This window comes from Piliocolobus tephrosceles, chromosome 7 (assembly GCF_002776525.5).
Source record: "Piliocolobus tephrosceles isolate RC106 chromosome 7, ASM277652v3, whole genome shotgun sequence".
NCBI lineage: Eukaryota > Metazoa > Chordata > Mammalia > Primates > Cercopithecidae > Piliocolobus > Piliocolobus tephrosceles.
The window spans coordinates 136,624,100-136,647,407 of record NC_045440.1 but is presented as its reverse complement, the minus strand read 5'-3'; the positions used below and the strand labels follow the sequence as shown (position 1 = coordinate 136,647,407).

Sequence of the window (23,308 nt, the reverse complement as noted above, 5' to 3'; positions counted from 1 at the left end):
TAAAAATAATGCTGTGAAAGGCTAGAAAATATTCCTTGCAATTCACTCCTGCCCTTTTGACCACAGCATGCCTCAACTAGCCTCTGTCTCTTGTTTCTTCTGCTCCCAGCAGCACTTCTGCACCCTTCACCCCCACTGGAAACCCAGACTTGGGCTTCCAAACACTGCCAAGTGACATCCAAGAGATCTCTCAGGGTCTCCATTGTATTAAAGTTTCCCCCAAAGTTTATGCTTCCGAAGGTTTGCTTTGATGACTTTTATTTTACTGTATTGTATTGTATTGTATTGTATTGTATTGTATTGTATTGTATTTTTGAGATGGAGTTTCGCTCTTGTTCCCCAGGCTGGAGTACAATGGCCTGATCTCGGCTCACTGCCACCTCCGGCCACTGCGTTCAAGTGATTCTCCTGCCTCAGTCTCCCGAGTAGCTGAGACTACAGGCGTGTGCCAACATGTCTGGCTAATTTTTGTATTTTTAGTAGAGGTGGGGTTTCTCCATGTTGGCCAGGCTGGTCTTGAACTCCTGACCTGATGTGATCCACCCGCCTCAGCCTCCCAAAGTGCTAGGATCACAGGTGTGAGCCACCGCGCCCAGCCTGATGACTTTTAAAAATCACTTTTCTGTTGTCTTCTTGGGTTAGCCAGAGGACAGAAAAACAGGGCAGCACTGGTGGCCATTAAGAACACAGGTTTTAGAGCCAGGCAGACCCGGCTGGAATCCCAGTTTTATCTCTTCCTAGCAGTATAACCTTGGACAAGTCACTTAATTAATCTCAGCTATAAAGTGGGGTTGTTCTGAGCAACCCAGGACATACTGGCTGGAGAGTGCTTAGCTTTGTGCCTGACAGAGGATGCTTGCTGACCAATTGTGGGATGGGGGTGTTCTGGTTATCACTGGTGGTGTTGGCATTCACATATATGGTAGACAGTGAGGCTCCTCCGCTTGCTGCACCGTGCTCCCATGCCTTAGAAGAAGGTCATATGAATGGGCTTATAGCTGTCACACTTTGCAGCAGAAATTTCTAAGGCCAAAGGCAAGGTAGCATCCCTAAGTACATTTTCAAATTAATTCTGTCACCAAGGGTTGAGTTCCTGGCTTTATGACCTGCCTTCCCTCGGTTGGACTTCCTCAATTTCTCTCCCCTTTGGGAGAGAAATAAAGGGGTTCAGGCTACCCTCCTTCCCAGCAGCAAGGCCAGGCATCAGAAGCACAAGATGGTCCAGGTGCACAGAACTGTCCTGGGATGCTGTCCCAGGAATGGAAGGTTCTGAGAAGCCTCCCCACCCGGATCTATAAGACGATGCAGAGCACACAATGAAAGGACCCAGATCTGCAAAACAAAAACCTATTAAGAGGATATGCTGCTGGCCGGCATATCACACGTTGTTGATGGCAATGCCATGCCAGTATGTGACCTCTCCATGCCATGCTTCTGCTCAAATGGCAGCCAGCCGCACACCGACCAGAGTTCCTTACACTGGAGAGGCAGTGGCATGGTCCTGAGCAAAAGGTGTAGGTCCTGAAGTCAGGAGATGTAAGGTTTCCAGCTCCAGGGCAGTGGGCAGGTGACTAAACCCTGTTCTCACACTAACAAAGTAGAAGATTATCTGCCCTTGGGAATGCTTATAAGATTAAACACAACAACATCTGCAAATTGCCTCCCAGAAGGTGGTTGTACACATTAACTGTCTTCCGTTGATTCTGAAGCACATAAAGACAAGAGTTGGGATTCTGTCTAACGGGACTTCATTTGAAAAATGCCAACGGTTTTATTACTAATTTTTAAAAACCATTGAGTCTTGATTGCTACAATTAAATGGGGTTATGAGGCTTGCTCTTTGGAGATCATCTTTTTTCACTCATCTCATTTTTCAGAAGAGGAAACCAAGGTCCAAGTTCACACAAAGGAAATAGCATTGGTCCAAAGACCGAAGGGAAAATAAGGTAATAGCAGTTATGATTCTATGACCCAGAAACCTAAGAGTTGCACCACCAAGGAATGGGAGAAAGAAATCAAGAATTTGTAGAGCCAGTGTTAATTAACTCATTTCTCTTTTGCCCTTTTCTATTGTTCTTAGAAGCAATTATGTCTCCGGTACCCTCTCTCCCACCTTCAGCCACTGCATAAAACTGTCACGGATTAAATCAAATTGTTCAGCTATTTCATTAGAGAGACTCCAGCTCTCATTCTCTGGGGGCATTTTCACTTTTCTCAAATAAAAGCATCTTTCAGATAAGTTAACTCCTTCTTGAAGACTGTAGAAAGCCACTGAGCAGACCACTAAAGGGCTGTTGAGACCTGATGGTTTTTTTGGTAGTCATATAGCCCTGACACAGTCCCTTCTCTCACAGAGACTGAACTCTGACTGGCAAGACAGAACAGAAGGGAGTGCAAGCAACAGGAGAGAGGAGTGTTAAGGTAGAAGAACCCAGGCCTCCAGGACTGACTCAAACTTTCTCATCTTGTGACCCTGGGTACGTTTCTTTTCCTGGATGAACCTCATTTCTCCAATCTCAAAAATGCAGGTTTAATTTTTTTTTTTTTTCCCCGTAGTGGATTCCAGGAATCCCTCCAAAATAGCACGCAAATGCTTGAGAAGAATGATAGAGCTGTTGGGAAGAGAGAGGATGTTGGAATTCTCTTTGATGGATAGCAAAGTCTTGTTCTGACTTGTTTTCTGGAATGGTTGACATAAAGGAGGGGAGAGATCAGATATTGTGGAGGGAGCTTGCTGCTTAGAAGCAGCTTGGGGGAGGGGACAGAGGGGAGGGAAGGCTGGCCAGGCTGGGGGCACCCTGGCATCCGGAGGGGTGGAACCTATGGGGGCAGGGTTCTGGGCACAATCACTAGGTGTTGAATGACACTCGATGAGTCAGGCTGAAAGGACAGAAAGGCACTGTTGGGACAGTTTGCTGTGTCTGGGGACACCGAAGATGGTGGCAAATCGGCGAGGCCAGCACACATGTGGTTTCAGAGTTAGTTCTGCGTGTTGAGAACTTTCCCCAGAAGCCCAAAGGCCTCGGTGATGATAAACAAGGAGTCTGAGGAACCAAGGCAGCGGGCAGGTTCCAGGAGGCCCAAGGAGCAGTACAGAGGCAGGCATGTGCAGGACAGCCTGTGCGGGACAGCCAGTGCGTGTCACACGTGTGTTTCCCAAGGCCTGTGCGGAGCAGCCTGTGCATGTCACATGCATGCTTCTGAGGCCTATGCGGAGCAGCCTGTGCATGTCACATACATGCTTCCCAAGGCCTGTGCAGAGCAGCCTCTGCATGTCACACACATGCTTCCTGAGGCCTGAGCGGGACAGCCTGTGCATGTCACATGCGCTTCATGAGGTCTGTGTGGGACAGCCTATGTGTGTCACATGTGTGCTTCCTGAGGCCTGTGCAAAGCAGCCTGTGAATGTCACACATGTGCTTCCTGAGGCCTGTGCAGAGCGGCCTCTGCACGTCACACGCATGCTTCCTGAGGCCTGTGCGGGACAGCCTGTGTGGCTACAATCCCCTCAGGGCCAGGGAGGCTGCCTGGGTTGCCTCTTCCCTCTCGTCTGACTTGGGCCTCGGAGGCAGCACACTCCCACTATGTGGGTGGGATCCTGACTTCCTCGAGTCTCTGGCCCAGGGCCCAGCACCGGGTAGATGCCCAGGAAGTGTCTGCTGAACTGCAGGGAATGTGGGTTGGAGTCACACCACCTGTTGTGTTTCTGTAAGCATTTTGGGGAAGCACATTTCCTGGGTACCTTCGCCAGGCTCAGGGATGGAGACACGGTCAATGTATCCCTGCCCTCCTGGACTCCAGGCATTGCTGCTAGAACCTGCCCAGCTGCTAGAAGGTTCCTACCAAGGTAGAGGCCCTGGGATTTTGAGTGTGGATGTTTTTCTGGTTTGTGAGGATGGTAGGGGCAAGAGTGGAGAAAGAAGGGCCCGAGCCTTAAATTTGCAAGGGCATCCGCTTTTCTAGTCACAAAGATCAATAGGATCCAAAAAGGATGGGATTTGCACTTCACTTTAAACATGCTGCCCATTCTCACCAACCCTTCTGTGGTGCACTATGAGTTTATAGCTTTTGCAAGCCTTGTCATTGTCTTGGGAATATCACTAAGCATTAGCTTGAGCAGTAAGTGACAAGCTGTTCATGTAAATGTCTAAGATACATGGACTTTTAAACAACTCTCATTTTGGTGTTCCTTGTTTCTTAATATAGTAGGAGTCTCAGCTCACACCACCCCTTCCCTTAAATTAGGGAGCTGTGCAGACCTCCCTCAGCCTGGGCAGGGCCTTCATCTGAGAGTGTACTTCTTTCCAGAACCTGTACACATAGGGCATGGAGACAGGATTCAAGGCCAGGGTGGGAGTTGGACGGGCTGACTTTTGTGCCCTTCATAAGGTTTGATCCTGAGCTGCAGACATAGGTAGGTGGGAGATTAGTTCCCATTTGGGCTGGAGGCCGACGGGGCGACCCTGTTCCATCTCTTCTCTTTGACCCCACAAAGCAGGCAGAGCTCTGTTTATGGATGTGGGCTTCCTCTCTGTGCTTCCACCATCCAGAGGGAATGTGGCTTCCCTAAACCCTATTCTCTGATAATCTATGTCTCTTTCCAAAATATTCATATGAAGATCCAGACTTGGAACTTTTATCATTAAAGACAATCAGTAAACAGAGTAATAACTAACATGTATTCTATGCCAGGCCATGTTCAAAGTGGTTCCCATGCTTTATCTCAGTTAATTTTGTAACCACAACCCAACGCTGTTTGTTCGATTAGTGTCCTCCCAGATGATTACAGAGAGGTTAATGAGTTGGCCAGGCACAGAGGCTCATTCCTGTAATCCCACCACATTGGGAGGCCAAGGCAGGTAGATCACCTGAGGTCAGGAATTCAAGATCAGCCTGGCAACATGGTGAAATCCTGTCTCTACTAAAAATACAAAAATTAGCTGGGTGCAGCACGTGTGCTTGTAATCCCAGCTACATGGGAGGCTGAGGCAGGAGATTCGCTTGAACCCGGGAGGCAGGGTTGCAGTGAGCCGAGATCGTGCCATTGCACTCCAGCCTAGGCGACAGAGTGAGACTGCATTTCAAAAAAACAAAAACAGAAAAGGTTAATGACTTGCCTGAAGTCATCTAGCTTATAAGTACACAGCAAAACTTTAAGCCTGGGTGGTTACCTTGGAAACTGTTATGAAGCAACCCAGAGATTTAGCATCGGTGGTTCAAATCTCAGCTCTACAATTACTTGCCATGTGACCTCACACAATTCACTTACCCCCTCTGAGACTCAGTTTCCCTCACTGCACAATGGGCTTAAGCATGATGCAAGGACTTTACAATGATCAAAAGTAACAGTCGATGTGAGAGGGCTTCAGCAGCATGCAGCTAGTACGCAGAATTGTTAGGAAGTTTTCCTCTTTCATCCTTTGTTAAAGCATGCTGACAAACTCAAACGGATGACAAAAAGTGGCAGCAGAAAGTACCTTCTCCTCATGCCTTTGGTTGTACAGACACACAACTCTGTACTCTGAATTCCTGGTGCACAGAGTTGATGGTGAGGGCCCCTGAGTGGAGATACTTTCTGGGCCACCTGAAATGCTGCTTGGTTTCTCACACAAACCCTGCTGTGGCTGCTTACCATCCTCAGCGAGGGTGCGAAGGAATGGAAACTTTTGCCACCAACAGCATTTGCTCGCAACTTCCCTTTCTGTGGTTTTTCTGTCATTCCCTTGATAAAAGAACTTGAACTGCGCAAAAGTAACCAATCTTCACCAATCTCATCTTCACATATAAACAGCCGCCTTTCAAGAAGCAAGCTGCCAGAAAAATGATGCATGATGCTCTCTAAACTGGGTCATTCTCCACTTGGAGGGCTCAGGGCACGGTTGACTTTCCCCGTCTGTCTCCTATACCGTAGGCTCTGGGCATCACCAGCGGCCCCGGGGAAAAAGAAAGAAATGGGAAACAGCATGAAATCTGCCCCTGCACCTGCCGAGAGGCCCCTGCCCAACCCAGAGGGTAAGTCTGGCTTCTTTGGTGAGATGCTTAAGTCTGTGCTACAAGAGCCTGTGGTAAAGACTGGGCAGTGGTGGATGCTGATAACTACTTAAATGGGGCAACGGGTACTGAAGGGCTCCTTATATCTGTCTCTCTAGTTTTGTTTGTGGTTCAAATATTTCATAATTAAAGGATGAAAAGGATTGGATGCTTGGCACATCTGAAGGAGGTCAAATCTTTGGCGTTTTGAGATGGATCTCCAAGATCAGCTGGTTTAATCCCTTTATTTTCCAGGTAGGGAAACTGAGCCTCACAAAGGGAATGGGATCCACATCATTGGGCATTTGCTGATAAATATCCAATCCAGGCTCATCCGATTCTGAAATCTAAACTCCTGTTTACCAAACTCTGGCAGCCCATAATATAATATCATCCATACAGTTAGCCCCACAAGAGCTGGATCTGTGTTACTTTTCTAAGCTAGGCACCGTCGTGACATCTTCTTGAAAACAAAGGAATCCTATGTCCCATTGGTGGGATTGCAAGGTAACAGGCATTCTCAGGAGAAGAGCCTAATATTGCAGGTCAATAAGTGATGACAAAAGTCAGCTTTTTGGAAAGATGTCAGGTTTGGCTAGATTCCAAAAGCTACAAAGAGTCCCTCAGCAACTGGTCAGAGGCCTGGGAGGGAACACCAGCGAACAATGGGCAAAGGCTGAACATCAAATCCACCATGCTCTGGGCTCAGCTATGCTGGCCCCTTCTAATGGCCTGACCTTTATTTCCTCTGATTCCTAGTCCATAATTCTCATCTTCTGGGGTCTTAGGAAAGGGACGGTTAGGAAGGCCGGGGGGCACCTTGGACACTTCTACTTCCTACCTTACATGGTAGCATTTGGGGTCTGGTGTCCCATCTCCTAGCAGGGGTGACTACACATGGTTCCCAGGAGCCCCTGCAGCACTGCACTAGGAGGAGTTCACTGGCACAGATGGCTGCCCTGTCTGCCCAGCTTGACAGGGGAGTGGACTGCGCCAGGTTTCTGCGCTGCCTCCAGGTACTACGCATTTCATGACTTCTGTGGCTCACTCACAAAGGAACCTACTCACCGCTTCCAAAATGGACAGGCCCAGCTCATGTGGTCTAATGGCCTCAGATGCCCCTAAGCCAGCATGCCAAGACCCAGCCACCCCACACCCCTTTCAAGTCAGATGCAGAACAATCCTAGTGGCTCTTATTTATCTGGTGAAGTAACTCCCCTTCCCAAGCCGAAAGGAAGAGGGATAAACAAAAAGAATATTTCCCAGGAACGAGGAGGTGGAACCAGATTACAAGGTGGAACAGAGCATGTGCCCTCAGGGCCCTGCAGACAGCAGCCCTCTACCTCCTGTGCCACACTTAGAACAGCATGCAACATGCAGGGTGGCTAAGCTGCTGCCGCTGCTGTCGGGACAATGCCGGGCTCTTTCTCACCCTCTCCAAACTGGCTTTGGTCACAGTCCCCTCCTCCGGTCATAACCACTGCTAGAAAACTGACACCACAGGGCCCTGGGACCAGGCAGGCTGGGGACGCACCCACCCACCAAACCCATCTTAGGTCGCCACCTCTCAGCCTGGGGCAGGGGGGCAGCATGCTTGAGTGAACCTCATGAAAACAGCCTCCAAGGCTTGCTCATTTGCCTTCAACTTTTCAATGCAAATTGTCATGAAATAAGTTTATTTTTTTCCATTATGTGGGTGGGAGGTCACCTCTAGAACAGAGATAGAGAGAGGGGTCTCCCCACCCCTCCACCCCCTGGTGAAGAGAATTCCCCCGGTCATACCCCATTTGTGATCCAGGCAACCACATCAAGCGCTGGTGGGCTGCTTTTCCAACCCCCAGCCCGGAAACGTTGCCCCGATCATTGGTCCTAACGTTATTTCCTCTTTCTCTTGTACCTACTTGAGTGAGGGAGGGGAAGGCGGTGCAGTGATGCTGTATTAAGTAGTCCCCATCTGCCTCATGCACAGGGTCAGGGTTTTTATGGAATGAGCTCCTACTCAGCTAACGCTCCTGTGGTTGCTCATCCGGTTACCCTCAAACGAGTAACCTAGGAGACAGTGCAGGTCTTGCTCGTTGCTTTAGGCCAATGTGCAATTGGAGCCAGCTCCCACGTTAGCTTCAGCGCCAGAGAGTTAAAGGCTCCACAGATCCTGGCCCTGCACAGAAATCACACAGGGGCCAGCCTGGACACTTTCAGACAACCATGTTTTCTGACCTTTTGGGAGATCATTCTTCTCCCAAGCCAGGACTGTGAACGCCTTGGAACATGGCTTTGCCCATCTTTTTTTTCCTAAACTAAGCTTTTCAGAACATTCCTGATCAGTTGATTTCTCAGGAACTAGTGCCATAAAACCTACAAAAGGAAGCAGGACTAGAGGGAAGTAGAACAAGTTTCAGAGACAGAAGGCCGTCACTGAACTTCCAGTAATGTTCTGTGGAAGCTGTGACTTTAGGTGAGTCACTCGGCCCACCCCAGAGATCTGGAACAAGTCCCTCCTCAAAGCAACAGCATGATGCAGTGCAGGCACCAGCAAAGAAGGGCGTGGAAACTTCTAAAAACTCCATTGAGGGTTACCTGACTGCACCAGGCTATATCTAAATGGCCATTCCCCAAAAGTTTTAAAGTGGTGAAACTGGTAGTTCTGTAACTTTCAAATGATCCCAAAGTGTTCATTTTCTCTAAAATTCTATGCATACTTCTGTACCAGACATGGGCAGTAAAGGATTTTTTAATACAACCTAGGGAAGTCCCGCTGTGGTCAGGAAACGGCATATTTCCACCTTAAAATGAGCACTCTGTCTCTCTGCTGTGATCTTTTTCCCCTCTTTGTTCCTTCTCTTCTTATCACCCTGACCTGAAGAGGCACCAACAGAGGCAGCAGCACAGACCCCTTTCTGCCCGTGCAAGGGTAGAAATAATGCTGTTTACATAGTTGCCCAGTGGAAAGAAGGGTGCAGGTGGGACTCGGGGAAGGAAGAAGGAGGTAGGGACCTCTCAAACCCAGCTTGCAGCTTCTCAGCAAGTGGTCCTCATACCACCTGCATCAGAATCCCCTGGGAAGCAGTTGCAATGCAGATTCCTGGGTCCCCCCCAGGCCTACCAATCAGAACCTGGGAATGGTGGGAGGTAGCCGCCAGCTGAATTTCCTACGAGTCCCTGGGGACCCTGGAATCCCTTAAGCTTGCAGACCACAGACCAGCTTGTAGTCCTCCCCTGCACTGACACACAACGAGAGATGAGAAAGGGTTTATCTCCTTAGTCTCTCTGTCCTCCTTTGTAAAATGGGAATGATTAGAGCCGCTTGGTGCTCACCGCCTGCAGACACAGTGCCCAGTGCTATACACGCACAGACTCGATTCTCAGAGCCCCGCGAGGCTTCTGCCTATTATCATCTTTGTGTTGCAGTTGGAGAATCTGAGGTACAAGAAGCTTAAATGACTTGCCTGAGGCCATACAGCTCAGACGAGACAGCTGGAATTCAAAGCCAGGTGGTCTGACTCCAGGGTCCGTCTCCCCACCTCAGTGTGTGCGTGAAAAGGACAGGGTTTCAAGAAGCCCACATGTTCTGGGAAAGAATAGGCTTGCTCTCGAGTGACTGAGAATGTGCCTGGCCACAGATTTAGTGACACAGATGCTCAAGTACCCTAGCAAGGGGTCCCACGGACAGTGAATCTGTGTCAAATCTTGGACCACATCCCTTTTTTCTATTTGCGTCTAACCTCACTGCTGGTACATGAGATGGTCTTAGGCGGAACATGATCATTCAACTTTTACATCATTGTACATTGATGAACGTCATAAAATGTATAACTAGCCTGAGAAATCCATGATGTCACATTGCTTAGAATAGCACTCAAGCTTTTTTTAAGTAAATTAATTTTTAAAAAGACATTATCAAGTAACTAGTGCTGTCGACTATGACAGAGGAGAGCTGAGTGGTCCAGACACAGCCACGCCCTGCCCTGCCCTGCCCAGGGAGACCTGGTTTTGAAACCTGGCACTCAACTTCCTAGCTGTGTGCTCTTGGGCAGTCTTTGGACTTCACTGTGCCTCTATTTCCTCATACTCAAAATAAGGGAGTTTCAATCTATTAACCTCGCAGGGAGGCGTGAGGACTTCAGGGGTAATCTGGGCACCACCACGGCCCAGTGCCTGGTTCCCCTCAGAGCTGTGCTCCCTGCTGCTGCTGCTGGTGATGACGAGGAAGGGGATGTGGTATGAAAACAACGGAAGTCTGAGAAGCCCTGGGTGCCTCAAAGCACATTCTGAGTCTATGTAGTCCAAAATACTCGTTTCAACCATTTCTTGCTTCTGCTCTATGCTAGCTCTGCCTATATCCCTCTAGCATCTAAGAGAGTTGACACTGACCCTGAAAAGCCTCCAGGTCTGTGCAGTTCCAATCTGTCCCCACTAACATATGGAAAAACCAAGGCATGGGCAGAAAAGAGCTTTGAGAGCTACTTGGTCTCAAACACAGCCCTTTACATATGACTAAGAGGGCTCACAAGCCTGGTTCATGGTGACCTGCAGAACTTGGTAGACCTTCTACCTAGCCCAGCTCTGTGTGATTGGTTAGTTGCATGTATAATCGTGTGTGTGTGTGTGTGTGTGTCCTGAAGAAGACACTAAAAGTCAGGCCTGCTTTGACCCCTCAAGAGACCATGAGTTTAGGCATGACTCCAGGGAATGCAAAACAAGAGGCTACAATCCCTGGGCTGTATAGCTCCCTACCTACCAGCTGCCCTGAGCTGCTCATGCTAACTCTGAAGACTCAGCTGGAGTCTGCCTTTGTTTCCCCTGTTAAGGGTCAAGTGTGGGCTGAGGAAAGCTTGGAGAGTAAGTGACAAGGAGAGCTGTGTGGCTCTGTGAAGGACCCCAGGCTTTGAAATCTTCATGCTTTTCCCTAGATATGTGACTAAAACTCTCCCAGCTTTGGCTTCTTCACCCTTAAAGGATCACGTATTTTCTGTAGGGCTGGGCAGGGCACTGGAAGTGACAAATGACTAGTTTTACTAGACAGTTATAAGTGGGAGTGACTGAGAAGGTTCTCAGCATTTAAAAAGAAATGGCCATGCAGCACCAAGGAATGACAATTTACAAAAGGGCCTGTCCTCTCTTGACTAAGTCCCGTAAGGCCTGCCTGGGTCCCTCCCCTTTGTGAATTCGTTTCCTATTTTACGCTTTTGTACATTTTGTTCAACTTGACATTCTGAAGTTGAGCTATCAACAAATATTTGGTCCTTTGAATTTCACCTTCTGTTCTCACCAAGTGGAGTTCATTTTTAGAGAGTAAGCAATTTTCAAGTTTACACTACTAGTTTGCAAATTTTAGAAAGTTATTGGCTAACACTGGTCTTGAGTTGTGGTCTGGTGACCCTGCTCTCCATGAAAATAATATTACCTGCCACTTACTAAGGCAGGCCCTGATATGCAATACATCACGAATCCTTCACTCAATCCTATGAGGCATATTTTGGTATTTTCCCTTTTTATTCATGAAGAAATCAAGCTCAGATTAGTTAAAAATAAATCTCCCCCCAAACTGCGCCACTATGTAGTGGCGGAGGCGGGATGTTAGCCAGTTCTGATTGATTTCAAAGCCCCATTCTCTCTCCCCAAAATTCTCTCTGGGTTTCTTCTTTCATGCGCAGTGCATATGTCTTCCCTTAATTTGTTTCCTTATGTTAGGTCTGCAATAATTCCACTGACTTCCTCAGCTCTCCTCTTGTCTGCCTCACTCATTTATCTCTGCTTGAATTCAAACAAATGCTGAGCTCTCCCTAAAGCTAAGGAGTTCTGGGAGTAGATGATAATATGTTTCACCTTTACCAACAAACTTAAATTTCCTACATTGCATTTATTTTTCTGTAGCAACCAAAGCTCAGGGAAGACTTTGAAGGGATCTTGGCACCAGGCCTTGCTTAGAATGGCCACCCTGCCCCACAGAAGTACAAGCCAAACTGTAATACCTTCCCAGTGACTCTGTCCTGTTTGGCTAATGGTGATGATAAAGAGAGGTGAAATCTCTTGCAAAGGATCAGACACAGGTTATCTGACCCTTAAGCAAGAGCCCAGATGCGAAGTTTCCTCAGTGATGTTTAAGTGCCATAGCTATCAAAACATCACTATTACGGAAATTCCACAGGAAACTTAACTTTGTTATTGTGAAATTGAAACTCTCCAACCCTTTATGCCTCCCTTTCCCTCATTGGAACGGTGGTTTTTATAATGGGATTTTGCTTTTGTTTTTGTTTCTGTTGGTTTTTGTTTTTAATGTTAGGAAAGACAATTGTTCTGTTCCACAGTCTTAACCTTGAATTTGACATTAAACCTCAAACCCCTCTGTAGACACACCATCTACCTCAAGGTTCTATTATTGTCACAGAGGACACACTTTGTGCCTCTCCATTTCAACATGTTTTTCACAAGGGGCTGGTTCCACAATGGCCACCTACCCAGCTGCCTCCCACAAATCAGGTTTCCTTCTGCCTGGATCTGCTTTAAAACTGCAGCTTGACAGCTGTATTTAAGGGGCACTGCAGCACAGGGAGCGCTCTGCACATTCAGTAAGGCTGCTTTGAGCATCCTTTATAAAACAGGTGTGGCACAGGTTACAGACACAGAAGACACCGGTATTCTGCCCTCCTGGAACTCACAGCCGGGGGTGGGGAGAGATGGGCATTCCCCTGACAGTCACACACATGGGAAAATGCCACCTGGGGTAACCGCTTCAGAGGAAAATCTTAGGGGCCAAGAGGAAGAATTAGTACAGCAGGAAGGCTAGGCCTCCCCAGGAGTCTCTGCAGAGGTGAGTTTAGAGTTGACACAGGTGGGAGGGGTGAGGGAGGGAAGAGCAGGGTGTGTTCCAGGCAGAGGGAACAGCCTATCCGGAGGCTCTGAGAACCAGGGCACCTGGCAAGTTGGAGAAGGCCCATCACATGTAGCCGAGGCAGCAGAGTACCACAGTAATATACAGCCCTTTCATACTTGGCGGCCATTAGTCCAGGAAGATGGATTTCCATCTTGAAGGTGCTTTTCAACCTCTCATTTTCCAGACTAGGAAACTCAGGCCCAAGAGGAGAAGGAGGCGTTCCACTCAGTGAGTGGCAAAGTCAGCCTCAGCTTCTGGGCAGATTTGCCAGGAAGTCAAACAAATCATATGCCTGAGACCCCCTTTTTGGTACAGCACCTTCCTGGGGTCTGTCCCTCATTTTGTACTTGCAATTGCGTATTTTTTTCTCAAAGAGGACTGCCAAATTTGCATAAGCTTTATGCCCCACCGAACGTGAACTTGCCCTTTGTGAGACCTTGGGACTTCTGGCTTCAAACTTAACACAACTGTAATGCTGCCTCTACTTACTGGGGTGAAGTCAAAGCGACACAGGGAAGAATCCCTTTTTTGAATTCAGCAAAGCAGAATGTGAGGGAGCTGCCCCCACAGGCTTGGGGAAGATCTGCAGCAGGACAGGTCAGCGATCTGGCTGGGCCAGCCCTTTTACATCCCGACACAATTGTTTCTCAAAAGCCCTGATCCCTTTCCAAGACTTAGAAAGCCACTAAATAACACTTTTGGTTTCTGTCTCACATCCAGAAACTCTTGCTTTTACATGGCTTATTGTCAGTGACTCAGCTTCCCCAAATCAACAATACATTCGACTGCACTGTTCCACCATGATTATTGGCTTCTAATTCATTTATCAATTGATAAGCATAACCTTCACTCAAAACCTCACTCATCTTTCTCACTGATTCTACTATTTAATCTCTCTTTAGACTTAGTCTGCCCAAGAGGCTTATGACTTAGAGGCTGCAAGACATATGAGTGTAAGAGGCAGGATCTGGAGGTATGTGGATCCTAGAAAGTGGCTTGTTTGGGCCACGGAGCCCACAAGCCTGAGTGCTGGGATTTCTCCAGATCTTCTTGGGGTGAGCGAACCAGGGAACAGTTCCTCCCATGACTATTTATGTATCCTATAGAACGTGAGCTCCATGAGAGCAGCAAGAATGGGCTTGCTTTGCTCACCTATGCTGACTCACAACAGGTGCTCAGTAAGTAGCTGCCGAATGAATGAACAGCTGATGTTACCCAGCATTTTAAGTTCAAAGTCCCAGCCAGCAGGTGGAGTGATGAAAGTCATAGCAAATAATAACTGCATTTGCTGATATGGAAGACATCTTATTATTTCCCCCCAAAATGTATCCAAATATTACCCTGCATCTAATGCATCTGAATTACGTCAAATCACTAAGGATAGAAGCAAATATGTCGCTTAGTGTCAAAAAGCAAAATCACTGTCTCTCCTTTACGGTCAGGAGCCAGACAGCCCTCTTTCCTTCTCAAAACTTCATCAGAATTCCTTTTAATTCACTATCAGGAAAAGTACTACATTTTTCTTCCGCCACCCCCACCCTCAACAAATGTCCCTATTAAATAAATGCCCAGCATGGGGCCTTATGTTCTGCAAGAAATAAGTATTTTCTTTAACCTCAGAGTTACTACCTCATGGTCCTAATGGGTCCTCAGAACTCATTTTTCCTGACACCCCTTCCCCGACAATGTCATAGATATAACCACCCTGGGTCCCAGAGTGGACACCCGAGGCTTTGGTAATGAGAAGGGGTGTTTTTATAGCAACTTAGGTGAATGTATGTGGTGTAACATACTCTCGTCTCCTCTCCTAAGGACCCTGGAATGAGGTATTATTAGTCCCATTTTAAAGACGGAGAGAATGAGGCTAGTAGACTCAGAACAGGGCCTGAAGCCAGCCCCTGTGACTCATCTCACAGCCTCTGGATTCCATGTCTCAGATGGGAACATCAGGGCCAAGGAAGGCTTATGAATAGGAGTACGTCACTGATCCTCAGGGCTCGTACGCACACCCTGCAGGGCCATCTCTGAAGAGAGGACCTTGTTGTAAATTGGTGGTTCAAAACAAGAAAGGTATCTCCTGCTGGAAAATCTCATCTTCATACCCTCCCTCCCAAGGCTACCTTTAAGCTCCTTGTGAATAAAAAACAACCTGCCCCCTTCCCCCTTGCCTTTGTTTCCCCAGGACTTGAGAGCGACTTCCTTGCCGTGCTGAGTGACTACCCATCTCCTGACATCAGTCCCCCGATATTCCGCCGAGGGGAGAAACTGCGTGTGATTTCTGAGTGAGTCAGCTCTTCAAAACTTGTGCAATCTTCAAAACAGGATAAACTTGGTTTGGGTGAAAAGTATTTGATTTTTAGCTAGAGTGGTGTAGGTCCACATGAGTCCTGGTCCCATGACGAGGTGAGAAATTTGACCCATCCTGCAACCCTCCTCTTTAATGTGGCCAGTGCTCTAGAACCTTCCATAGCTCTCCACTGCCTGATAGATCAAATTTAAATTCCTTTTGAGATCCTTTATGATCCAACCTCTTCTCATATTCTTCTCATCTCCCACCACATGTGCAGTGTTGATGCTACGTAGGAATGAAGACTGGGAAGGCAGCCCCGGGGTCTGGAAATCCTTTGGATGAGAAACATAAAAGATTTGCCTTCTCTCCTCTTACCTCTGCAGTCTGATTCAATATGGGCTATAGAACATGACAGGAGTTCTGAGCCCCTTTTATTTAGATCTTCACTGATGCAGATAATTGAAACTATATTTGGTTATACTGCAGAGTATAAATCAATATAGTAAAGATTTATTTTTAAAAAGCCTCCAATGGTTGGGAACATTAACTGCTAAACCCTGAAAAGCAGCTATTTCGAGCACATGGGAGGGTTTCCCAGTTGGCTTGCAATGGAGGGCTATCCACTGGACACATATACTTTAAAAAGTAGATTTTCAGATGACGGAATTTGGGTTAATGTGGCCAGTGACAGATCTTAAAAGAGGAATGTTCCAACCTGTCCTGGGTTAAATCTGATTACTCTGTTCATTCATCCTTTGGTTTTGCTATTTACCTATCTCTGTGTTCTCTGTTCTTGTACTCACAGTGAAGGGGGCTGGTGGAAAGCGATTTCTCTTAGCACTGGTCGAGAGAGTTACATCCCTGGAATATGTGTGGCCAGAGTTTACCATGGGTGAGTACATTTCTCAAATGGCATCAGTTAAGCATGATGCTTATGCTGCTGACTCATATGGTGGGACAAAGTTTCCAGCATTCATAGTGGAAAGGAAGGCACTGGGTCAAGAAGAGATATTCCTGCTCCCAACCCAGTCAATAAGGAAAGGAGCAACCTTGAGCTAATTTATCTCTTCGGTTCTCTGGGACTCAACTTCTCCCTCAGTAAAATGAAGCAAGTTGGACCTTTCAGCTCTAACATGGTCTTCCTGGCACAGAGTGGTAAACAGCTGGGAAATGTTATTGGAGGGCACAGCACAGTGCAGAGACTAGAAGTCAGTGTGTCTAGGTTCAAATCCTGCCTCTGTCACTTACTGGTTGTGTGCCAGTGAACAAGCTTTTTATGCATCAGTTCCCTTTCCTCACCTGTCAAGCAGAGATCATAGCATAGAACGACAGGGATAACAATATATGACAATATTATCAAAATGTAGGGTTGTTAGGAGAATAAGATATAATGATACATGTATAGTTCTTGGAGCAATGCCAAGCATTACAGTAAGCACTCGATAAATACTAGCTATATTCTAATCAAATACCTATCCAGAAACACACAGAATCCTTACTGCCAAAAATGCTTATGTTCCTTCCTTGAAAAATGGGTAAGATGAACAAGATAAATCTTAGAAAACTAGGCTCAACCGATGAGAAAATAAGCACCCTGCTTTCTCCTGTAGTCATGCCTGTAAGGCTGCTGCAGCCTCCTGGGTAGCTTTGGAGTCCTGCACACCTGGGCACAAATCTTGGCTTCCCTCCTTCCATGTGAGGGTCTTGGAAAAGTCGCTTCACCTCCTGGAGTTACATTATCCTCATCTGTCAAGTTACCGAGGCCAGAAGTTGGCAAAGAAATGCACAGCATATTAGAAATGGAAAAGAAAGGAGGCATCCATTGATAAGCACTAAGTTACTTCTTCATGTCCAGAGGAGGACTCTACGTGCCACATGCTCATCTTGCAAAACAGAGATAACCACCTGAATCCTTTGAAGACTGGAATTCTGCGAGTTTAATTTTAGTATTCATGATCTTAAAACTGTGAATACCAGATGCCATTTCCATGCTTAGGATGATGAAGGTGAACAAAAGTGGAGCAGGAGCTGCCATGCGATTCACGTTCTGAAAGAGATGGGAATCACATGACTCTTCTACATCAACTGCTTGCCCTGGAGCTATTCATTCATTAGCAAGCACGCATCAACGCCTTCATGCTGAAGGTGTGGGGCTGCAGCTGGTGGGAGCTGGGGGTGGTGAAGAACCAGGAGGAGTGACATAATTATGACCCTATGAGGCTACCAATCTAATAGAGGTGATCACATCCCTTAACATATCGAATAGGAAGAGCAGGGCTGGGCACGGTGGCTCACGCCTATAATCCCAGCACTTTGGAAGTCTGAGGCGGGTAGATGGCTTGAGGTCAAGAGTTCAAGACCAGCCTAGCCAACATGGTGAATCCCCATTTCTACTAAAAATACAAAAAGTAGCCAGATGTGGTGGTGCATGCCTGTAATCCCAGCTACTTGGGAGGCTGAGGCAGGAGAATCACTTGAACCTGGAAGGTGGAGGATGCAGTGAGCCAAGATCATGCCACTGTTCTCTAGCCTGGGTGACAGAGCAGGACTCCATTAAACACACACACACACACAAATAAAAGGAAGAGCAGCAGTGAAGTATGGTGGTTATGGAATTGGATGTCCCAGAAAAATGCACTCTAATTTTAACTCTATCAACTGCTGACATGGTATCTTGAGCAAATTACTTAATCACTGGAACCCTTAGGATTCTTGTCTGTGAAAGAGAGATGATGCTACCTGTCTTAGTGGGTGGAGATGAGGATTAGGTTTCAAGTGCTTAGTATGGTGGGAGGCCCATTCCCGCCTTTCCTGGGGAGGGCTTCTTCCAGATCCTAATGGCTGTCTTCCTCCTTTCCAGCTGGCTGTTTGAGGGTCTGGGCAGAGACAAGGCCGAGGAGCTGCTGCAGCTGCCAGACACAAAGGTCGGCTCCTTCATGATCAGGGAGAGTGAGACCAAGAAAGGTGAGTGGCCCCTAACTCATCTTTCCCCATCTGGGGCAGACAAGCATGTTTTGTTCCCAGCTGACTCATTACACGGCTTCATTTTCCTTCCTCCTACGTCCATGCAAATCGATCCGATGTAGTTAAGCTCCCTGCAGCCCACACGCTGCTGGGGAGGCCAGTGGAGAAGCAAGGAGACTAGAGACAGGCAGTGGGGAGCTGGCTGGGCACGGCCACGGGCCTGGCCAACATCAGGCCTGATGACTCCTGCTGGAAATTTTTCTAGCAACTGAGAACAAAACCGAACGCAGTGTGTAGGCAGCATGCTGGGCAGATAGAACATAGCCTTCGGTACAAGCCTGTGCTGTGCTGTCAAGCTCTGTGACTGATTTGTCTGAGCTCAGTGTTCTCATCTGTGAAATGGAGAGAACACCCCTCCCTTGTAAGGTTGCGGTGAAATTCAAATGTAATAATGTTTGTGTTGCTCTTGCTGCACAGAGAGTCCCAATGTCAGTTTCTTCTGCTCTGTAACTAAGTCAGACAGCTCAGAGAATCAGATGTGTTCTCTCACACAGTCACCATCCTCTCTAGCATTACAATTTCCTTGCATCATATGCATTAAGTACCTCAGTAAAAACATAAATAGAGTGAGCTCTTTGTCACGATTCAAAGCAAGGCTCCCAAGTTCCAATTTTAGCCTTACAAATTACTAAGTTACCACTTCTCTCTCTCTAAGCCTCGGCCCCCGATCTAGACCATGAGATTCACAGTAGGAGAGTACTGTGTTTATTCCCAAATACTTCACAGCTAGGATTTTCCCAGACTAAATAATAATAATAGCTTTTTTAAAATTCAGAAGGTATCTTCAAGTTCTTGGCTTGCTTCTGGTACATTTGGTATCAAATAAGAGAAAACACACTGAGAGTACTTTCCATGCACCTAATAAGTGCCAAAGCCACCTGGTGCTGGAGCCCTTCACCAAAATGGGCATCAGCCTTGCTTTCAGAAAGCAGGGACCACATATACATGATTAAAAAAAGTCCAAGATCAACTTCTCTCTAAAAAACCCAAACATGCTGGGGGACAGAAAGATCAATGCAAAAGCAAAACATCCTGTGCCTGTCCTAGAGGTCCCCGGAGGCAGGATGCCCCGACTCAGAAAGAAACTTTTAAACTGGCCTGGCCAAATGGAGGAAGAACCCAGGGTGGGTGCCACAGCTCATCTAAAAATAAAGATGTCATCAGGCAGATGTGCCATCGTGCTGGAGCTGGGTGGGTGTGGCAGGCCCACCTTGGGTATGCAAAGCTCTGACAATGTTTTACTTGCTGCCCTCGGTCTGCTTACCACAGTCCCAGTTCCACTGACCTTACGGGAAGGCTCACGCTGGGTTGACTCATGGCAGGCCTGGAGCACTGTGGGGGATGTGCTGAGGATCAGGTTCACACCCCGGGGTGGCATTCTCAAGCCCCATGCCTCTGGCCATATCTCATAGGGGCTCTAGGCCTCTGTTTTCTCATCTTTAAAATAACTGGGGGCAATACCTCCTATGATCTTTCTGAGAATTAACAGAGATTTCTTGGCCATTGCTTAGCCCTGCCCAGCAGAGATAGCAAAGAATCAATCAGCTCCCTTTCTCCTCTGTCTCTTGGGTGTTTTCTACTCCTGGAACCCCAGAAGATAGAGCAAGAGAGGACCCTGAAACATGGCCTACATCCAATTCTCTCATTTTGCACTTGGGGAAATTGAGGCACATGCCCGCGGTTCTACTCTTACCAACCCATAGCAGGCCATTGCTCTAACGAGGCTCAAAGAGCAATAACCCGCCTTTCACGTGGTTCTTATGGATACCCAGAAAGATGACTCAACTGCTCCAAATTTCAGAGAAGACTAAGCATAAGTCAGAGAGAGTACAGACAAAGAAAGAGGGGGCATAACTGCAAGGACCTGTTCAAATGTGTGCTGTGGCAGCACTGGTGGGACAGGGGCTGGAAAACAGTAGGGATGACATCTTGGAGTGTACTCAGGAAGGAGTGAGAAACCATCACGGACCCTGGAGCTCCAGGTTGCAACCACATTACAATCATTCGGTTTGGCCTTAGGATGTGGAAGCACCCCAATGTGTTTGCCTCAAAAAGCAAAGAGGACGAGGCCAGGCACGGTAGCTCAGGCCTGTAATCCCAGCACTCTGGGAGGCCGAGGTGGGTGGATCACTTAAGTCCAGTTCAAGACCAGCCTGGGCAATGTAGCAAAACCCCATCTCTACAAAAAATACAAAAATTAGCTGGGCATAGTGGCGCATGCCTGTACTCCCAGCTACTCCAGAGGCTGAGCTGGAAGGATCCCCTGAGCCCAGGAGATGGAGGTTGCAGTGAGCCGAGATCGCGCCACTACACTCCAGTCTGGGTGACAGAGCAAGACCTAGACTCAAAAAAAAAAAAAAAAAAAAAAGCCAAGAGGATGAAACCTGTGTTCCTAAAAACCTGTAAGGACCATATAATGAACACATCTGCTTTGACACAATAATACCCTCCTGCAGTCTCTAACAGGAAGCAACATCTAAATAGAGAAGGGTCTAGTGGAGGCAAGGGCTGCGTCCTAGCATCACTGTTGTATCCCAAGAGTGGGCAGGTATCCCCGCCTCAGTGGTGGTGGGCTGGTTAGCTGGGTGCCTTGGGGTGAGGACAGGTGGAACCCACTGACTTTTCCCCACCTCCTGCAGGGTTTTACTCACTGTCGGTGAGACACAGGCAGGTAAAGCATTACCGCATTTTCCGCCTGCCCAACAACTGGTACTACATTTCCCCGAGGCTCACCTTCCAGTGCCTGGAGGACCTGGTGAACCACTATTCTGGTAAGAGACATGCAATCTGGAGCGACTGTGATGGTGGAACCCCTCTTAGCTAATTGCTCTGCGGCGCTATCTGTCTAGAATGTAGAGGGGTCACCAACAAATGCAGTGATTTACTCTTGCTTTCTGCCCATGCTGCCTTCATGATATGCTCTCTTGTTAATTTAGACTGTAAATTTCAGACTGAAACAGATTGCTTGCGTATGCTGCCTTAATAAGCAAAATGCAGCTAATCTCAAATTTGCCCTCTCTTGACCTGTGCATTAAACAAGTTAGGGTGTGCCTAGATTCACAACTGCAACCAGCTTGCACATCCTTAAGAGGGCCATACATATTCAAGCCTCTGGGGCTCTGCTCTAGAGTATCACTCATTCTCCCTTTTCTGCTTGTCAAAATCCTCATTGGCCTTCAAGGCCAACACGAATCGCCTCTGCGATGAAGCTGTAGGAGTTAGCAGTGGCTGCCTGTCTTCACTGTGCTCAGAGCACGCCAAGGGTTTCTTTCCCAGCATTCTGATCATGCTCCCGCGTGGCCTGGTTAATTGTGTGCTAGGCTGTGTTCCTCAACAGGTTCCTAAAGACTAGGAATTACATTTAACTCATTTTTGTGCCCATCACAGACCCAGGAGAGAGGTCTGAATTCTCCCAGGCTGATAAGATGGGGAGCTTCCACTGAGATAAAGGAAGCATCATGTGGTGTTGGTGGCTGGAAGAGTGTAGGATACTGCCAGAGAGAGAAAGTTGAGTTACACTGTGAAAGGCCCAAACATCAGCTCAGGAGTCGGAACTTTACCCTACAGAAAAGGGAGAAATTGTGAACAGTTGGCTAAATGCTAAATTTCCTAAAAGCAGCTCTGGAAGCTCTGTTTCTATCCCAGATCCACTCAGTGTTAGCTGGGCAGCCTGAGGCTGGCTGTTTGTGTCTCACTTTCTTCATCTGTGCCAGGCAGACACGAATAGTTCCCCCTCCCAAGGACACCATGAGGGTCCACAGAGTCAGTTCATGGAAAGTGGGGAGGGTGCCTGGCCCATAACCACGAGCTCCCATTAAATACCAGCCACTTTTACCCAGCGGAACATCAGCGTCCTCCCCACTTACTCGCATATTGCATGGAGGAAAGGAAGAAGTTGCTTTTGCTTTGACAGCATCTTCCCCCTTCTGGGTTCAGGATGCTTGACCTCACATGCTTGGGGCAACTTTGTTGGCATTCTCTTGTATATGTGGTCTTGAACTGAGCAAGCAAAGTGCATTTCAAGTAGAAATAGGTCCACAGGACTTTGGTTATCACAGCTGGCCCATGAGAAGCAGCAGGGCATGAAGCAGAAATGGCTACTCAGGAGAGGGAGGTCCAAGCTCAGATCTGTACCTTGTGAGGCCTTGGGCAAAGTCAGCCACCCCTCAGAACCTGGGGTCCCCATTTATGGGAGTTGAGTGAATACAGGCTCCTAGCAGGTGACTGAATAAATATTAAACACGATCGTTCATGTAGCGTGTTCAGCATAGCCTACCACAGAGCAGATGCAAAACAAATAACACATATTACTTGTGATATCTGAAAACTGAGCAGCCAGGTAAAACCGAAAGAGGAAGGGAGTCCTGGAAACAGCCAACTTATATTGCTTGTAAGAAAAGGTTGGTTGTGGTATTTGACTTTTAATAACAACCATCGGAGGGGGTGTGGAGACCATAAGTTTTGCATAGACAAAAGCAAACATGAGAAGGATGCTGTCCTAGCAAAGCTTCTAGGGACCATGAGGCCACGAGGCTACCAGGCTACCCAAATCTATCTGCCGCTGCTTGACCGTGGGGACCATCTCACCCCAGGGCAGCACTGGTGCCTTCCCGTGGTATGTTCCTGGTCATCGAACCACTCAGCGGATTACAGTCATCTGTTCACCTCTGTGAATAACTGAAAAGGTGTAAAAACCTGAAGTGCTTCCTATGCCCCATTGAGAATCCCCAAGTGGAAGCCACGCGGCCACTTTTATCTCCACTGGATTCATTCTAAAGACATGGACTGGGCACGGTGGCTCACGCCTGTAATTCCAGCACTTTGGGAGGCTGAGGTGGACGGATCGCCAGAGGTCAGGAGTTTGAGGCTAGTCTGACCAACATGGTGAAACCCTGTCTCTACTAAAAATACAAAAATTAGCCAGGTGTGGTGGCAGGCACCTGTAATCCCAACTATTCAGGAGGCTGAGGCAGGAAAATCGCTTGAACCTGGGAGGCAGAGGCTGCAGTGAGCCGAGATTGCACCACTGCACTCTAGCCTGGGCAACAGAGCAAGACTCTGTCTCACAAAAAAAAAAAAAAAGACACAGA

The 23,308-nt window shown here is 47.6% G+C and overlaps 2 protein-coding genes across 5 annotated transcripts in view; one reads left to right on the top strand and one right to left on the bottom strand.

Annotated features, from left to right (window-relative positions):
• The window catches only part of TG (thyroglobulin), a 272,355-nt gene that overhangs the window by 71,532 nt on the left and 177,515 nt on the right, over window positions 1-23,308 (bottom strand). The window lies entirely within an intron of this gene.
• SLA (Src like adaptor) overlaps window positions 1-23,308 on the top strand; it is a 66,030-nt gene that overhangs the window by 36,774 nt on the left and 5,948 nt on the right. For 2 of the 4 annotated variants that reach the window (XM_023223669.2, XM_023223677.2), the window contains exons 2-6: window positions 5,912-6,012; window positions 15,087-15,186; window positions 16,000-16,086; window positions 18,055-18,158; window positions 20,858-20,989. In XM_023223669.2, the coding sequence (XP_023079437.1) occupies window positions 5,912-6,012; window positions 15,087-15,186; window positions 16,000-16,086; window positions 18,055-18,158; window positions 20,858-20,989 (524 nt within the window). Of the gene's footprint in view, window positions 1-2,354; window positions 2,478-5,753; window positions 6,013-15,086; window positions 15,187-15,999; window positions 16,087-18,054; window positions 18,159-20,857; window positions 20,990-23,308 lie in introns of those variants that run through there. The other 2 variants (XM_023223685.2, XM_023223662.2) reach the window with 2 other exon arrangements.